At 36.8% G+C, this 15483-nt stretch overlaps 1 protein-coding gene across 1 annotated transcript in view; it reads right to left on the reverse strand.

Annotated features, from left to right (window-relative positions):
• Positions 1-3106: 3106 nt before the first annotated feature.
• Positions 3107-15483, reverse strand: part of ACAP2 (ArfGAP with coiled-coil, ankyrin repeat and PH domains 2) — a 43890-nt gene continuing 31513 nt past the window's right edge. Inside the window, exons 15-22 of the mRNA XM_009883374.1 lie at positions 14061-14155; positions 12494-12660; positions 11578-11670; positions 10068-10255; positions 9620-9729; positions 8712-8822; positions 8414-8475; positions 3107-3539 (exon numbers count right to left, since the gene is read on the reverse strand). Of these exons, the coding sequence (XP_009881676.1) occupies positions 3436-3539; positions 8414-8475; positions 8712-8822; positions 9620-9729; positions 10068-10255; positions 11578-11670; positions 12494-12660; positions 14061-14155 (930 nt within the window). The 3' untranslated portion in view covers positions 3107-3435. The remainder of the gene's footprint in view (positions 3540-8413; positions 8476-8711; positions 8823-9619; positions 9730-10067; positions 10256-11577; positions 11671-12493; positions 12661-14060; positions 14156-15483) is intronic.

The raw sequence follows: 15483 nt of genomic DNA on the forward strand, positions 1-15483 counted from the left end.
GGAATGATACAACCCAAAGCTTCTGAAATCAGTAGAAAGACTGCAGCACAATTTCACAGAGTTCTTGGATTAGGTCCTAATTGGTAAGGAGACTGAAGTCAGAACATGTTTCTGCTGTTGATTAGTATGTTGTAGACTGCAATATGTGCAGCTCGTGAAAGCAAAGGAAGACTCCCACCATCTACCACCTTCACCACATTTACAGGAACAAATTCCAGCATGTCTAATATAATTCAATGGCATGATTCAGTACAATTCAAAAATTTAAGTTCATATGCACTGTACCAACATTAACATAAAAGATGAAACCTTATGAACAATCAAAATAATACAGACCACTAAGGAAACACCAGAGACACCATTTAAATCAACATGCAATGTAAGTAAATTATACCTCCGAAGTCAAGATGCATTAGCATCTTTGTTGAGCTCCCTGACATTTCTCTTTCCAAGAGATCTTTGGAACACGTGATCTAACACTGGCTAGAAAAAATATTGTGAAGTCTTTCAATGGGCTACCTAGTAAATTATTAAAAATCCATGTGAAAGCTGATTTTAAACTATGTTATCAATCTACTGCTTTGTACCTCACCAACTAAGTAAGAGCTGTTATACTTCATACCTACAAAGAAACATGAACTGGAATTGAAGCTTTCCATTACCCAGTACAGAGTACAAGATGTTAATTCAAAATGGAGCCTTACTGTCTATTACTCTAGTTATACTCAGATTAATATTGTAATAAAAAATGGAAATTTCTTTCTATTACTGAGCAGAAGATTAGCACTCAAGTTAGAACACGATATGAAAATCCAGGTCTTCAGAGTACGAGAGAGAATCATACTTTGCATTACAGAAGGCTGAATCCTATCAGTTTCAGAGGCCCTGAAGCACCAAGCCTGCCAGTGTTTGGTAGGACTAAGCCCTCAATGCATTTCATGCAGCATATTCATTTTTGCTGATGAGCAACATACTAACACATGTATTGCACCTGAGCTAAAAAACCAGCTTTAACTGAATGCAGTTTATACTGACTGAACATCCTAGTGTGCCTGAAAGGACTGGGGAAGAAGGCTGCAGGATCAGAAGTGACTTAACTACTCCCTGAATCATTAAAACTCCAGAGCTCCAGAAAAGAGTAATACAATCTGTGGATCAGGTATATTATAAATCCTTTAGCATAAATAGACTGGTTCAGCTTCCAAGACAGAACAGAGTCGGGAATGCAGCAAATGGATCTGCAGAGCTACTGGGAAGAAACTTTTTGTCTACAAGAAGCTGTCCTGCAAAATTTGTCACAGAGATTTTTATGGCTGGGAAGGAAAACACCAGTGGAGATTTGAAATCAGTGTCTCAGACATTCTTCCAGCAGCATGGACTGAGATAGCGAGATTATGCCATTAAGCCTTAGGTAGCTTTACATTACAGCCAATCACAGTATATACTGCCTGTCAGGTAGGCTGCAAAAGATAACTCTTTAGAAAAAACTACATCTAAAGTGTATACTACACATAGCCATATCCTACATTGTCCCATCTATACACTGGGAATTTTACTTTAAGATCTACTAAAACATCCACTGCTGTTAAATACTGGAGATTAGGAAGTCCATTATCATTTCATAGACAGCTATTTAAAAACCAACTTACTAGAAACTACTGCTTACAGGTGATATTCCTAAGTTTATTATTCAGACTAAACGCACTTTTAAAACGGGCAGAATCTGCTTTTTCTAGCATAATTAGACTGCACACGAAGCAAGAACTGTTTTGTAAGATTCTTCTGCTTGGAAAAAGAATCTATTGGACACTTCTAAAATGCTATTAGCTTTGTAGCAGTGATCATCCAGATTTGATGCATTATTATATGTTTGCGGCAAAAGGATAAATATTTGAAATACCTTATTCAAATTTAACATGCCAGAAAGTTTAATTTTACCATAGATTACAGAATTTTTTTTACCCAATTTTACTTATCTTTGCCAGCTTGGAGAAAAGCCAATTCATTTCCTAAATACGTTTAAACAGCAGGTTAGCATAATGCCATGGCTATTAGGACTGTTAAAAACTCAGACTGATACTCTGTTAGCTAAAAATTCTCCTTAAGTTGTCCATAGGGCAGACAAATAGAGCATAAAGAATTGCATCTGCTGGTTTAGGGCTTCAGGTGATTACTATCTAGGAACTAAATAACCTGAGACATAAGCATGTATCTACGGTCACCATTTATACATGCACATCAGCAGAGTGGAGCTCGCTATTGAATAAAGCAAACTGTGTTGCTGCCCTCAGAATACAGTTGGAGACTATAGTCATTTGTTACTTTGCAAAAACGTGCAGTGAAAGTCCTAGGTTTTCTTGTGCACACCTAACTCCAGATAACACATATACATACACATCTTTGCGGAGTATATAAAGGATACTGCTTCCTGATATAACGGATTAATTGCCCCAAATTTAGGGTGGCTGCATTACATATGAGATTTTATATATTCAGCTTAGGGCTAGTACTGAGAACAGCAAAAAAGAAAAGGTAAGAAACAGCCTTCGTAGGACTGTTCTACACAAACTCCGTTGGCTCAATATTTACTTTCATATGTCAAATTTCAAGTTTTGATATCAAAGTATTACAAACAAACCCCACATCATGTCCAGAAGGATTCAGTTTATTTTTCATGAAAGGTTCCACATGCTTAAAAGTATACTCGCTGCACAGAAAGTTGAATTTAAGAGGAAAAAAAAAGGAAAACAGACTGTTCTTAGAAGTTTGGTCCTCCAGGATATATACCTATTGTGACTGACCTGCAGTCACTAGCATAAAGGCCAGCCTGGTATTAAAGCTTCCACTGTGAAAGAGCTTGCAAAAGAGCAGGAGTTACCATGTCTTGTTATTAACAGCCTACCTCTAACCAGAGTCAGTGTAGGTTAAGTTATAGGCCCACAAACAGAACAACTCAGTAAGTCATTATCCAATTTCCCTTCCCAACAGTCCCAGAAAATGCAACCCAGACCTTCTTGTCAGAGGCACATTCTTGATGGCAACGGGGAGACAGATGACAGCAGAGGATACTAAATCACAAAGCGGGTCTGACCATCCTGCTGTCCCGAGTCTGCAATGCACACAGCTACGCACTGCTAACTTTATGTACAAACTGCAGACAAACTTCGTACTTGCTAACAGGTACTATTTTTATACTGAGCTAGCAGGCATTCCTTTTTTTTTTTTAAAAAAAAAAAACCCGAACATTTTCTTCAACTGCTGAGGTATACGTACTGTAGAACATAAAACAACTCATACATTTCCCCAGCTACCACAATCTAAAGCTACATTAGAGTGGTCATTTCATCCAAACTAACAAAATGCATATATAATTCATTCTGTTAAAGTAAAAAAAGACTTGCACTATAAGGATCAGGTTCTTTTCCTTCTTGACACTTAAGACTTCTGGGAATCTGACTGCTGGAAACGATTTAGCTTCTCTGGATTATTTGACGCCATTTGAGAAAAGTCACGAAAAATGTCCTGATAAATTTCATCTCCTAGGTAGAAAAGAAAAGTGAAACAGTTTTAAACAATTTGTGATAGTTAACATCACCCACCATTGCACAAATGCCCTACTGTGCTACCAATTACTGTTTAACGCTTATTCACGTATAAAGATTGCTTATAGATGGAATGATGCTGATGTGAACTCTTTGGGACTGTTTACTGGCATGCACATTCTGTATAAGCAAATTAAACAAAGCCAAACTATACCTGAAATAGTACCTCATGGGCAGCCACACAGAGGAAAGTTCAGAGTTAGAAAGGAAAAATGAAAGCATTTTAAAGCAATGTAAAAAGAAAAATGTTTATTAGCCGTTAAAGAATAAAATCCTTGGTTTTGCAAGGAGGTGCTAAACAAGATTCTCTCCAGAAAAGCAGAATTGGCATAAAGAAAGATTTACTTGGAAACAAAGGTCAGAAGTCTTATAGCCAGACAGAACTCTCCATGAAAGAAACAATCAGCAAGCAATAGTATAAAAAAAGCAATTCTAAGTAGAGAAATTACTGTTCATAAATCCTTTTGGTCTATTACTTCAGCAAATATAAATTTTTTACATGCATTACTGAAAATTCATTACATCTTTTAGTTTTATCTGTAAGAGTGATGATACCTTCCTTAAACATCTTTCATTGGTTGGGCGGGGGTTGGTTTTTTTTTTTGTTTGTTTGTTTTTTTAAATCTTCACCATTTGTGCTTAAACACAACCCGACTACTAGTACATATCCAAAAATGAGGGATGGCAGCAATTTCCACCAGGCCTGTCTCCCTCCCCCTCCCTGTCTACACAAGAAAACACATTCAGGAATGATTACTTCTTGAGTCCTTGCCAAGTCATTCTTCTGCCACTTTAAAATGGACATTTTCACATTCTTTCATCTGCTGCAGAATTTTGGGCCTCGAGTTCAGGTTTCACTTTAAAACATGAACTATATCCTATTGCCTTCAAAGGGAATTAAATACATAAAACATTTGGTCTGGTCACAAACTGTGCAGCCATCCAAATTTTATTGTCTTCCCAACACAGATGACCACACAGGACAAGATCCCGGCACTACAGTGCCTTGCTGATAGCTTGATTAATAGCATGACAAAGAAATCAACCTGAAGTCTCTCCCAATGTATATGTTGATTATGAAGATTTCCCCCCCCCACCACCAATATGATGATAAATGGTAGTTTTAAAAAGAATTTTTTTGTTTAGAAGTTGGCATCACAGCAAAAGGTTACACCGTTTTGTTTTTCCATCTCAATGCACATTTCCAATGTTAGAACTACTATTTTTTTGGACATGAGACTGCATTCATTTGAATACTTTCAGAAATGATAACTGACCTTCCAGAAACATTTAACATGCACCGCATATGGGTTTATATAAAAATGGAATGACACAATTCTTCCCAGACTTTAAAAAATAAATGCATTCAATGCTGCTCTACTGGGAAAAGTCAGTTCCCGTGAAATTCCCTTTTGGTTTTCAGATTCAGTTTCAAGTATGTTCTAGAGATGAAGCAGGCACAGGACACATTTTATTGTAATGGTTTCTGATAACTGTTTGCCCTGGGAGATAAGCACAGCAGGGAGGGAGTTGTGACATTCACCAAAAGAATAGCTGTGAGGAACGCAAAGTGGAATCAAGCTTGTAAGTAAAAGCAATTATGCTTTTAATACAGAAGTGGGTTCCACCGGTGAACAACTACTACTGTAGTTCGAGTTGCCGTATTTGGTTCTTTCAAATTAACTTGAAAGACAAAACCAAAAGCTATTTTTGCAAGATACACTGTGGCTCTGGTTTTGGCTCTATTGCATAACAAAAATACCACATACAAAAATAGACTAAAATAAAGTGCCCCTTTAGTCTGTGTGCTGCATTAAAATACTACTGTAAACCTTATAATTATTTTAAAATTCTACTTTAAAATTGAATTCTGGAAATTCCCTTTCCAAGCAACGTTTTCACTAAAGTGCAGATTTTATGTACAAAAATACTATAACAGTGCTTTACCATTTAACACCAGAGTAACTCAAAAGGCACACATCATACATTCAAGAAAAGATAGGAAGAAAAAGTAGCAATACTAATATCAAATAGTTAGCAGACATACTGTAGCACCAGAAGATGAGCACTCAAGTATTACACAAGAAACAGTACAATGGTGCATATGGCTTCTACCACCAGAAGCAAACTTTCTGTGGAAAAAGCTAGTTTCAGCTAGTTCCCATTCTAGGAATATTTTGGAAGACCAACTGTACCTTGCAAAGCAATACACACATTCTCTCAGTAGCTCAAACCAGCCGGGCATATTTAAATCAGAAATGTTGATGCAATTAGCTACATTAGTAATTGTTTATCAACTGCATTACTAAAGCAAAGAAAAAGGCAGTTGGCTTCACTCTGATGACAGCAAAGTCATACATTGATATTTACCCTCACATAGCTCCGAGCAAACATACAATTGTCTTGAAAATCCTTATTTTCTTCTAGAATTGTAACTTTGGAAAAGAGGAGTTCTAAAATAAGGGCAGTGCAGGTAATTTAACATGTATACGCAGTGAAAAAGACCTGCCTCATCTCTGACCACATAAAGGTATCATACCTTGTGACAGCAGAGATAGGTTTTGTGCTTACACTTACACATTTACACAACCCTTCTAGCAGGCTAGCTGACAGTAACATTTAAAACACTCAAATATTTACTCCAACTTTTAAAAGAGACTTCAGTGAGTAAAGAGTCAAGGAGAGCAGAGCTACACAATTCAAAGACAGAGCAAGATCTCCTGTCTGGGATGCTGTGCTACAGCCCGTGGCGTGAACTTCAAAAAATTCCTCTAATGATATGCTCCTATTTATTTTGCATTCAGATATTTATTTATATGATATGATTTTGGGCAAGCTCTACTTTCCATTGGCAATCTTGCTTGTTTACAAGGCTCAGATACTACCTGTAAAATATCTGGACCAGATTGTATCAACTCAGTCTCTAGATTCTACTGTAATACAAACTGATAGAAAGGTCAAGATATTTTCAAAGAAAGACTCCGCCAGCTTTTTATTTCATCTACCTAATTGAAGAATCTGTCTAAAAAAATATTTTAAACAAGATGTCAGGGGAAAGTAGTCTCCCCCCATCTCCAGTTAAAACACATTCATATTTTTATGTAAGTAGTGCATGTATTTGTTACAAATGAAACATTTTACTAAACATTTGTAATGTTTAGTAACCAGCTAAGGCTTTTTGTATGAACCATAGAAAAACATTTTCTGGTTTATAATAATTTTGGATGGTAGGTCCATTAAATGATCTAAAATACTGATTTATGATTTCGCACAGAGCTTTTGAATCAAAATACCTATCTCCCTTAAGAAAAAGGCATTTTACAATTTGAAACCAATAGTTAATATTTTTACCTCTTAAAATAAATGAGACTCAAAAATGCTTCAGTATTTGTTACCTTCAGCCTGTCAGTGAAGTACTATGCATTATATCAGAAAATAGCTCTACATTCAAAATGGCCAAATTGGCAATAGACTTTTTCATATACGTAGCCTGCTGCATTTTCTGAGTGGGGAACTCTGACTCATTTAAGCTCATAATCAAATATATACTTTTAAATTATCTGTTGCTCTGCCAAAGAAAGCATTTGAATGTCTGAATGTCTACAGCAGTTTTATTGTTTTAACTTGAATTTTCTAGAAGATTTGTTTAAAAATAAATTTGAAAAACATCTATTCTTAAGGAGAAACTTTATGAAATAAATACATTTGGTTTATTTAATAGAGTTCATCTGGGATATTGACATGAGATTCAATGTTGCCCCTTGAATATATTCCAGCTCCAATCTGGTAAAAGACATAAGCACACACAATCCTTATGAATCAGTGGAAAAATACATAAGGGCTTTACAGAAGTGAGCCAGGAGTACTCAGTGCTTGACCTTAAAAATAAGGTTTGCCTTTCACTATTACCAGGCATAGCAGCATGTTTTTAGCTGTCTAACTTGACAATCAAGTGCGCCTTCATTATTGATATTTGCATGAGAATAAATTAGGTTCCTACGGAAGCATACCATAATAGAAGAAATGGCTTGTGTAAATATCACATCAGAACATAGTGTAAATTGGGACTGAGTGCCCGAGAATAACGTTGCACATATTCATTCAATATAATTTGTTACTTTATACCAGTTGGCTCAAATGGCTGCCAATCCTTTTTTTTCCCCCCCAATCAAGTGGTAAGATACTATGCATACAAAAATACATACTTAAGAATGACTGTTTTGTTTCTTATTTGTATCTTAACAAATAAAAATATTTAAAAATAAAATCTGAGGAAACAATACTTTCCTATTTCTGTCCAGAGTTATTCTGAAATATTTGATGTACATTTTTACATTGGTGTGCAAGCATTTTTTCTTAAAAAAAAGAAAAAGAGGACCATTCCACAGGAAGGAGAATGGTGTCCTGTAGTTAAGATGAACTCCTCAACCGTCTCTGAGCAACCCAGGTCAGAAGGCCGCTATTAAATAATGTCAGGTAAACCCTAACATTATGTGAATTTCAATGGAACATCAACAGGAGAAAACTGCAGACAACTACCAGCAAAAGAGGTTAGTAATGGCTGTAGTAACACACACTACTATCATAATGTACTTTAAAAACTCTCCTTTTAGGTCCCCTAAATAACCTGACAAAGTCACACCAGTGAATTTCAATGGAACTTTAACATGTGTCGGTTGTTTATAAAAAACATTATTGTATGAACCTATCTTAAATTTTCCTCCAGTCCTAAGAATCTAATTGTAAACTGATAAATTCCTGAATACACTTCTTATACTGCATTTCGGTATGGTTATTAGTAGAGTATTGACCTGGCTGTCCATAGAGTCCTTCCGATTCACGCATTTCTTCATTCATCCTTGCTAAACGCAACCTACAATTTAGGAAAAAAAGAACAATGTCATCTTTAAGACACTAAAAAAGATTGCAATTCAAGACCTGCAATGCACTCCTAAATCTCACAGTGAGGTCACCTATGGATACTGCACTGATTTTTCTTTTGCTCTCCCTGTTTTTTTGTAATGGAATTTTCACATTCCTTGTATTTTTAACTTGGAACAGAATAGGAAAACCTAGTTACTTCAGTCAAAAAGAGAACGTACAACTTACAGTGTTACAATATCTGCATTTGCAGCTTCTACTGCTATACTCAATGGATCTTTCCCATCTTCATCAGTGGCATGTTGGTTTGCTCCTCGTTTTAGGAATAAACACACTTGCCTGTTTAGAAAAACCATGTAAGAATAATTTTCACAACAATAAAGGAAAAAAGCAAATAAATTCAAGCTGGATGCGACATATTTGGCTTAAGTCGCCAAAAGTCTCTTGAACATTATCAAAACAGTGCTATTCATCTAGAACAATTAAGACATTAACACAGTAGTAAGCAAAACCTTTAATTAATCCACATTAGAAAGACAGCCTAACTCAGATCACACTAGCGCGGCAAGGAGCTGAACCCTTTAGAAGCAAGACTCTACCTTCCTGTATCATCTTACGTTGTAGAACCAAAAAACCTAATCCCTTTTACCACAACAGAGAAGAACCACTGAGCACGATAAATCAATACAGGAAAAAATACAGCTCACAGGTGCCTGATTTACCCAGTAGAAACAGATCTTATTTTTCTCTGTTATTGTAATGCTTCATTTTTATAAACAGGGCATACTGACTAAGCTTACATCTTAAACTCTCCCAAGTTGTTGCAGTCTATTTTGAATTCATTCATGCAAAGAGTTTGGGCACCACCAACCAGATTATTAAGTCCTCATTTGAACTGAGCCGGTACAGGGTTTCAGTTAAAAGCCCTGATTCCAAAATGCAAGATGTGATGCAGTACAGTTTGAAATGAGATACGCTCTTAGTGCAACAAGTCAGAAAAAGCCTTGGCCCTCAGACAGCACTATTTCTCCCATTTGTATCATATTTCTGAAGAAAACAAGAAAAAACTCATGAGTCTTCACATTAATGTCTACAGTAAAGGATGGCCATTTACAAATCCTGGAGCAGTAAGTTACCCAGTGTGTCCTAGAACTGTGGCATGGTGCAGCGGCCCTCTTCCTTTCATGTCCCTGATGTTCACATTCGCCCCATTCTGCAGCAAGAATTCACAAGTAACCAATGAACCCTACAGAATCAAAGCAAAGAAACAATTCAGCGCCAGACCTCTAGAGTAAGAGCCAAACCTCTTCTGCCTTCTCACCACTGGGTCACGTGGCAAAGGAAACAAAAGGGAATTGCTTCCATATCATATTTAAATGCTACTAGGTTATATAATTCCCAAGAAAGCATTAACAGGAAAAAATAGTTCACAAACAACTTTGAGAGAATATTGTAAAGATAACTGCAGCATCACATTATCATTCATTAGCAAAGCAAGCAGTTCAAAAGGAACAGTGACACAGAAATATCCCTATTATTCCCCTTCCCCTCCTCCCGCATCAGTCGGTGCTGTACATCACGTACCCCTCTCACTGCCTGAATGAGTGGTGTTGCTTTGTTTTCTCCTACGTTGACCCAGTTTACTTCAGCTCCATGGGCCAATGCTTCTGCCATATCAGGAAGATTCTTCTCAAAGGCAGCTCGATACAGCTGCAATCCTGGACTAGGCTGTTTGGAGTCACAGAACACAGAGGACTCTTGCTTGTCTCCTTCTGAAAAAAAAACCAAAACAAAAACACAACAACTTCTTATCTGTAATCCCTGTTTTTAAAAGGTACCTCCTGGAATTCTGAACAAAAATGTAATTTCTCTGGCATAAGGTAGCTCAGGTTTTGCAGAATGCTGTGCATAGTTGCTCCATTCTGCCAGGAGAAGTCACAGATGCCTTTAGCTTGTTCCAGCATTCAGGCATGGCCACTTCACAGAATTATTACTGCCCAGAAAACATTCTCTCCACATTACTGGAAGGACTGAGTATCCTTCAATCTACCTAGTCCAAGTCATTTCTAAGAAATTACTTGAGGTTAGAAGTGTGTTTTATCCTATACTGCAAGATATGAATAAGAATAATTTCCTGCAGAGATGCAGTCATACAAATATATCTTTGTCTGCAACAGCTTGATATACCTAAATATGAGGCTAATACGATTCTGACCTAGTTTTTGTTAAAAGATGCCATTGTCATTTACCAATTACTCACTGTGGCTATAATCTCTTGGACTAAAGCATAATCTTTCTTTTCATCTCAATAAAAGTTATAAAGAGCGAAGTCTGGGAGATAAAGACATTGTTACATATAAGCTTTCAGGAGTTACAGCATCATGTTTTACAATGCAGTCAAGGAAAGGGTCCAGGCCACCTGCTGCTTGCCTACAAACCACAGCTGCAAACTACTGGATTTAAAACATACCTCAGAAGAGTGCTCTGATGTAGAAAAATAAGTTTGCTTTATAAATAAGTGTTTCAGATATTCTGACAAGCCATACTCAATACATCTGTCAGCCCAGGATGCTAATATTAGACAGCAAATAATTTTATCAATCAATTTATAGAACTTAGAATAAGGAGGGGGTAATGTTTGAAGACATGGTCAATTCCACTAAGTGGAAAACAGAAACATTAAGCAAGAATGCTCAAATAACACATAAAAGCCTATTATCTGTGACTTAACGGGAATTCCATCTCCAAGGATTTAACTATTTATAAAAGGATTATGCATTTCTGTGGAGACTTGTCTGTATCAAAATGCAGCATTGCTCTCTGCTAAAAAACCCAAAGTTCTGGCTCAGTATCATCTGACTGGAAAAAAACCCCGTAATTCTCTGAACTCATTTAGAATGATTCAATGTCATTCTTGCTACCAAGCCTGGAGGAGAGAAAGGCCACTCAAGCAATCATTACCCTTGTTAATAATATTTCAGCCCACCAGGATAGAAGAGACATGAATTGTACCACCAAGTACTAATCTCTTTGATAAGAGCATGCTATCAAGAAGTGATTAATTTTTCATCTTGAAGTACAAAGCCTAACGCACCTGGTTCATACAAACTGTTAGCTGATATAGTAGAGGCAAGATGTTCTCTGCTGTCATCAGCACTCTGCTGGATCCCACTGTCACTGCTTTGCACTGTTTTAGAGAGAAACTGTAATTACTATGCAGACTGTAAGTTACCTGTTCATCACAGACACCATGATAATAAAGCAAGCTCTTATACTTGGTCCTGAATACATTATTTTTTTATTGACTATTCAATATTCTTAACATATCCATAGAAAAATATGAAGTCCCATGTTGCAACCAGAACATTTCTAATAATAATAAATGTTAAAGATTATTAGAAATGAAAAGATCAGGATAAGTAAAAAAGCTTAAATTATTTCATGAAAACACTAAGCAATGCAGTAGCAGGAGACAATGGATTAAAGGCAGGGAGATGGCCACAACACACAATGGATCACTAGTGCAAATACTGAACACGCCACAGCTGTAGTACTTACTACTACGTAGTTTTGAAGAGGTATCAAAGTAGGAGAAGAGTGAATCTAGTTCATCAGGACAGAACAGAGACTCCCGCCTCGCCTCGTCGCTACTTACAGCAACCGCTGGGACATGCAAGTTAGCAAAGCACAAAGCAGGCAGTAAGGAAGGGATAGGGCAGGAGAGATCGTTATTGGAAAAATTAAGAAGGATGAAAATACGGAGGAAAGAAGGTGGTTAATATGTTTCTGAAAGGTAAGCATCCTCATTCTAAACTCTTCCCCACCTCAAAATGCACATCTCTGAACATGTCTTTTCTCCCCTATACTTCTAAACTAGGCTATGACCCAAAGACAAATTCCAATTTCTCTGCATGAGGCAGATTAGTTAATACAAAAATGTTACTTTAAAAAGAACACGTGTACTATAGCTAAGGAGAGAAGTGTGTAAATACCTTTTTGGGATGCTGCACCTTGTTCCCCTGCCAAAAGGGATTTTTCAGGGCCACTGTGCCTTTTCTCTTCCTGACTTTGAGGCAAAACTTTTGTTCCAGATTCAAGCAGAGATACTGATGCAGACTGTTTCTCTACAAACTTTCTTTCCACATACTTTGCTCTGATGTATGCCTCCTTCTCCTGCCTGTCATGTACAAAATCCCTGAAGTTAGCAAGCTAGTATTTTAACAGTTTCATGTATTAAAAGAATATCCACTTCATACTAAAGCCGGTAACCAAAATTGTAGTTTGGCATTGCACGTAAGGCACACTGATGACACATTTTCAGAAAGATGAAGAGCATGCTGTCTAACTCTTTCTGGATTCTTGATTAAATTTTGCATAAGGCTCAAAAACTTAACAAAGATTTTGTTAAGTTCATATACGTAAATTTTCTTTCAGGTATACTTTAGAAAGTGGTAGGTGGAATAAATAAGCATTAGCTACTGTATGTTACTTAGAATAGAATAGACTACTTCAGTTGGAAGGGACCTACAACAATCATCTAGTCCAACTACCACTTCTTGGTATTAATCCTTTATACATGTTTTACTTTGTTAATAACCTATCAATATAGCATATTGTTAGTTTCTTAGGTAAATATAAATTGCAACATTTGTTAAAGGAACATCAAGATTGCACAAGAGAACCATAACAATAACAAACCACAGGTAGGCACAGCCACCAGCTCCATAATGCATACTGAAATACTTTTTCTTGTAACCTGAGGTTATCATCTTAAGACACACACCAGTTGTGACAAACTGATAAAAGGGGCTATAAAACTATTCCTATTGAAACTGCTGAAAAGCAGTTACCACTAGAAGGAATATCTTGCAAATCTCCTACTTTATTTATATTACTATCATCTCCAAATTGCCAACACTTTATAAAACGCTGTTTTCTATACCATAAAACTGCCTGACAGCAAGCAGCACAGAACTGGAAAACTGGTAAAAAAAGTTTTAAAAGACACCTTATACAGCAGAACAAAACATTAGGAAACTACCTTCAAAGGGAAATTAGCATCAGAGAAATGGTAGACAGCAATACAATCATTAGAAGGCTGCTGTAAAGCAGCAGAGCTCATATACAACGTAGGCAGAAAGAAAAGAGCATTCTGGGGATCAGGGAACAAAAGTCAAACTCAAGAACAAAGTCACTGTAAACAAAAGGCACAGGCTCCTTCCAGGAGCACTGACAGACCAAGTACAGCTGGCTCAAATGGTGCAAAGTAGACAGGAAACAAAATCAACATGCCCACATTGATGAGACTGAGCAGGATGCTATAGAGTTGTCATCAAAAGGAGGGAGTGAGATCAGAAAAAGAACAAGTGAAGACGAGAAGCCAAAAGGAACCAACAGGATGAATACCCAATAAAGATAAAGAGGGGAAAAAAAGGGGGAGAGCAAAACACACTGGTGGTAAGGGGAAACAAAGAGTAAATCAAAGGAGTGTTACACAGTTAAGTGGCAGCATCTTTTAAAGCTGGAGGCTGAAGGAAGCAACAAGAAAAGGAGGAGGCACGGCTACTAAATTACTACCTTTGGCTTCCAGGTTGTGGCTTCTTTACTCCCACTTTTTCCAACTTCGCTTCATATATTCTATTTATAACATCATTTCCCAATTCACACATAAGCTATGAAGCAAAATAAATAAATTCAAATACATTTGCAAAAGGCTTTGTCTACCTATTTAGTTGTTTTTAACCTCACTCAGCCTATTTTTACAACTTCGTACTTTCACTGGTAAAAGCGTACTTACAAAAATAAGCATGGTTTTATGTCACGATAATGAAATCATCAGTGAACAGAGACATAGTTCCAAGTAACACAGCAAAAAAATATAGTTACTCTTTTAAATTGCCATTCTCTTCTGAAAAATCACTGCAAAAGTGACCATCTGTCATTCAAGAATCTTTTTTGTGCGATCAGAATGACATCTGCAGGCCTCATTAACAAAGGTACTGTTTTCCACCAGCTTTGCTGGTAGCTATTTTTGTCCCACTGGCAAGAGAAAAGTCAATCAATTCACTGTGTCCAACAGACATTTTTGCTAAAACATAATCTGTTATGTCTATAGAAAAAGGACCAAAGACAAAAACCAGCCCGCAAATACTACTTTAAGGAGAATTTGGCCTATAAAGTCCAACTTCCTGATGGCAATGAACAGACTTCTTGCTTCTAATACTAGGTAGAATATTGAGCTCTGGTATTTACATAAACAGGACAAGGGGCGTAGTTTTGGGGTTGGTTTGTTTCCTCAGCATGAACGCACTGATGCTAAAATTATTTAAGGTCAAACCACAAGAGAAATACTCCTATTCACATTGGAAATAGAGAAGCAATAACTAAGTACCAGAACATCACAGTTAGAAACAAATGCTTTGCATCAGTTATTCAGTTGCACACACGCATCCATGCATGAGTTCCTGTTTTCGTGTTTCAGCGTCACATTATTTTCATAACCACATTTCAAGCTAGAATTTTGACACGCAAGCAGCACACAAGAGCAGTTCCATAATGTTCTCTTATAAGCCAGTAGCAGTTTGAAATCTAGATCTCGCTGTAGGAGCCAACATCTGAATCTTCAAGTATGATCGTCATGCTTTAGGCTGATATAGCACTTCTAAAATTTTTCAGCCCACTATATTATTGGTCTGTAAACAGACTTCCATTTTCATATGTTGACAGTATCAGATGAAACTTAATAAGCAAAGTGTGTTTGTGAACCCAAAAGTGCCATAAGTTGTTCTGACTCACAAGTTTGTAACAAGAATGACTACTGCTACTGCATGTATTAGAAGAGAGTGTGAATAAAAAAACCCAACACACAACTATAAGCACTTTTGAGTGTAAAATTTAAGACGTGCACTGGGTACAGATGCAAGTGTTTCCTGCATTGAACTGTGTGATGCAGTGGCTTTAAAATAACAATCTAAGTACCACATAGAAACTTGTTTCAAAA

The sequence above is a fragment of the Charadrius vociferus genome, unplaced genomic scaffold, assembly GCF_000708025.1.
Source record: "Charadrius vociferus isolate BGI_N301 unplaced genomic scaffold, ASM70802v2 scaffold214, whole genome shotgun sequence".
Lineage (NCBI taxonomy): Eukaryota > Metazoa > Chordata > Aves > Charadriiformes > Charadriidae > Charadrius > Charadrius vociferus.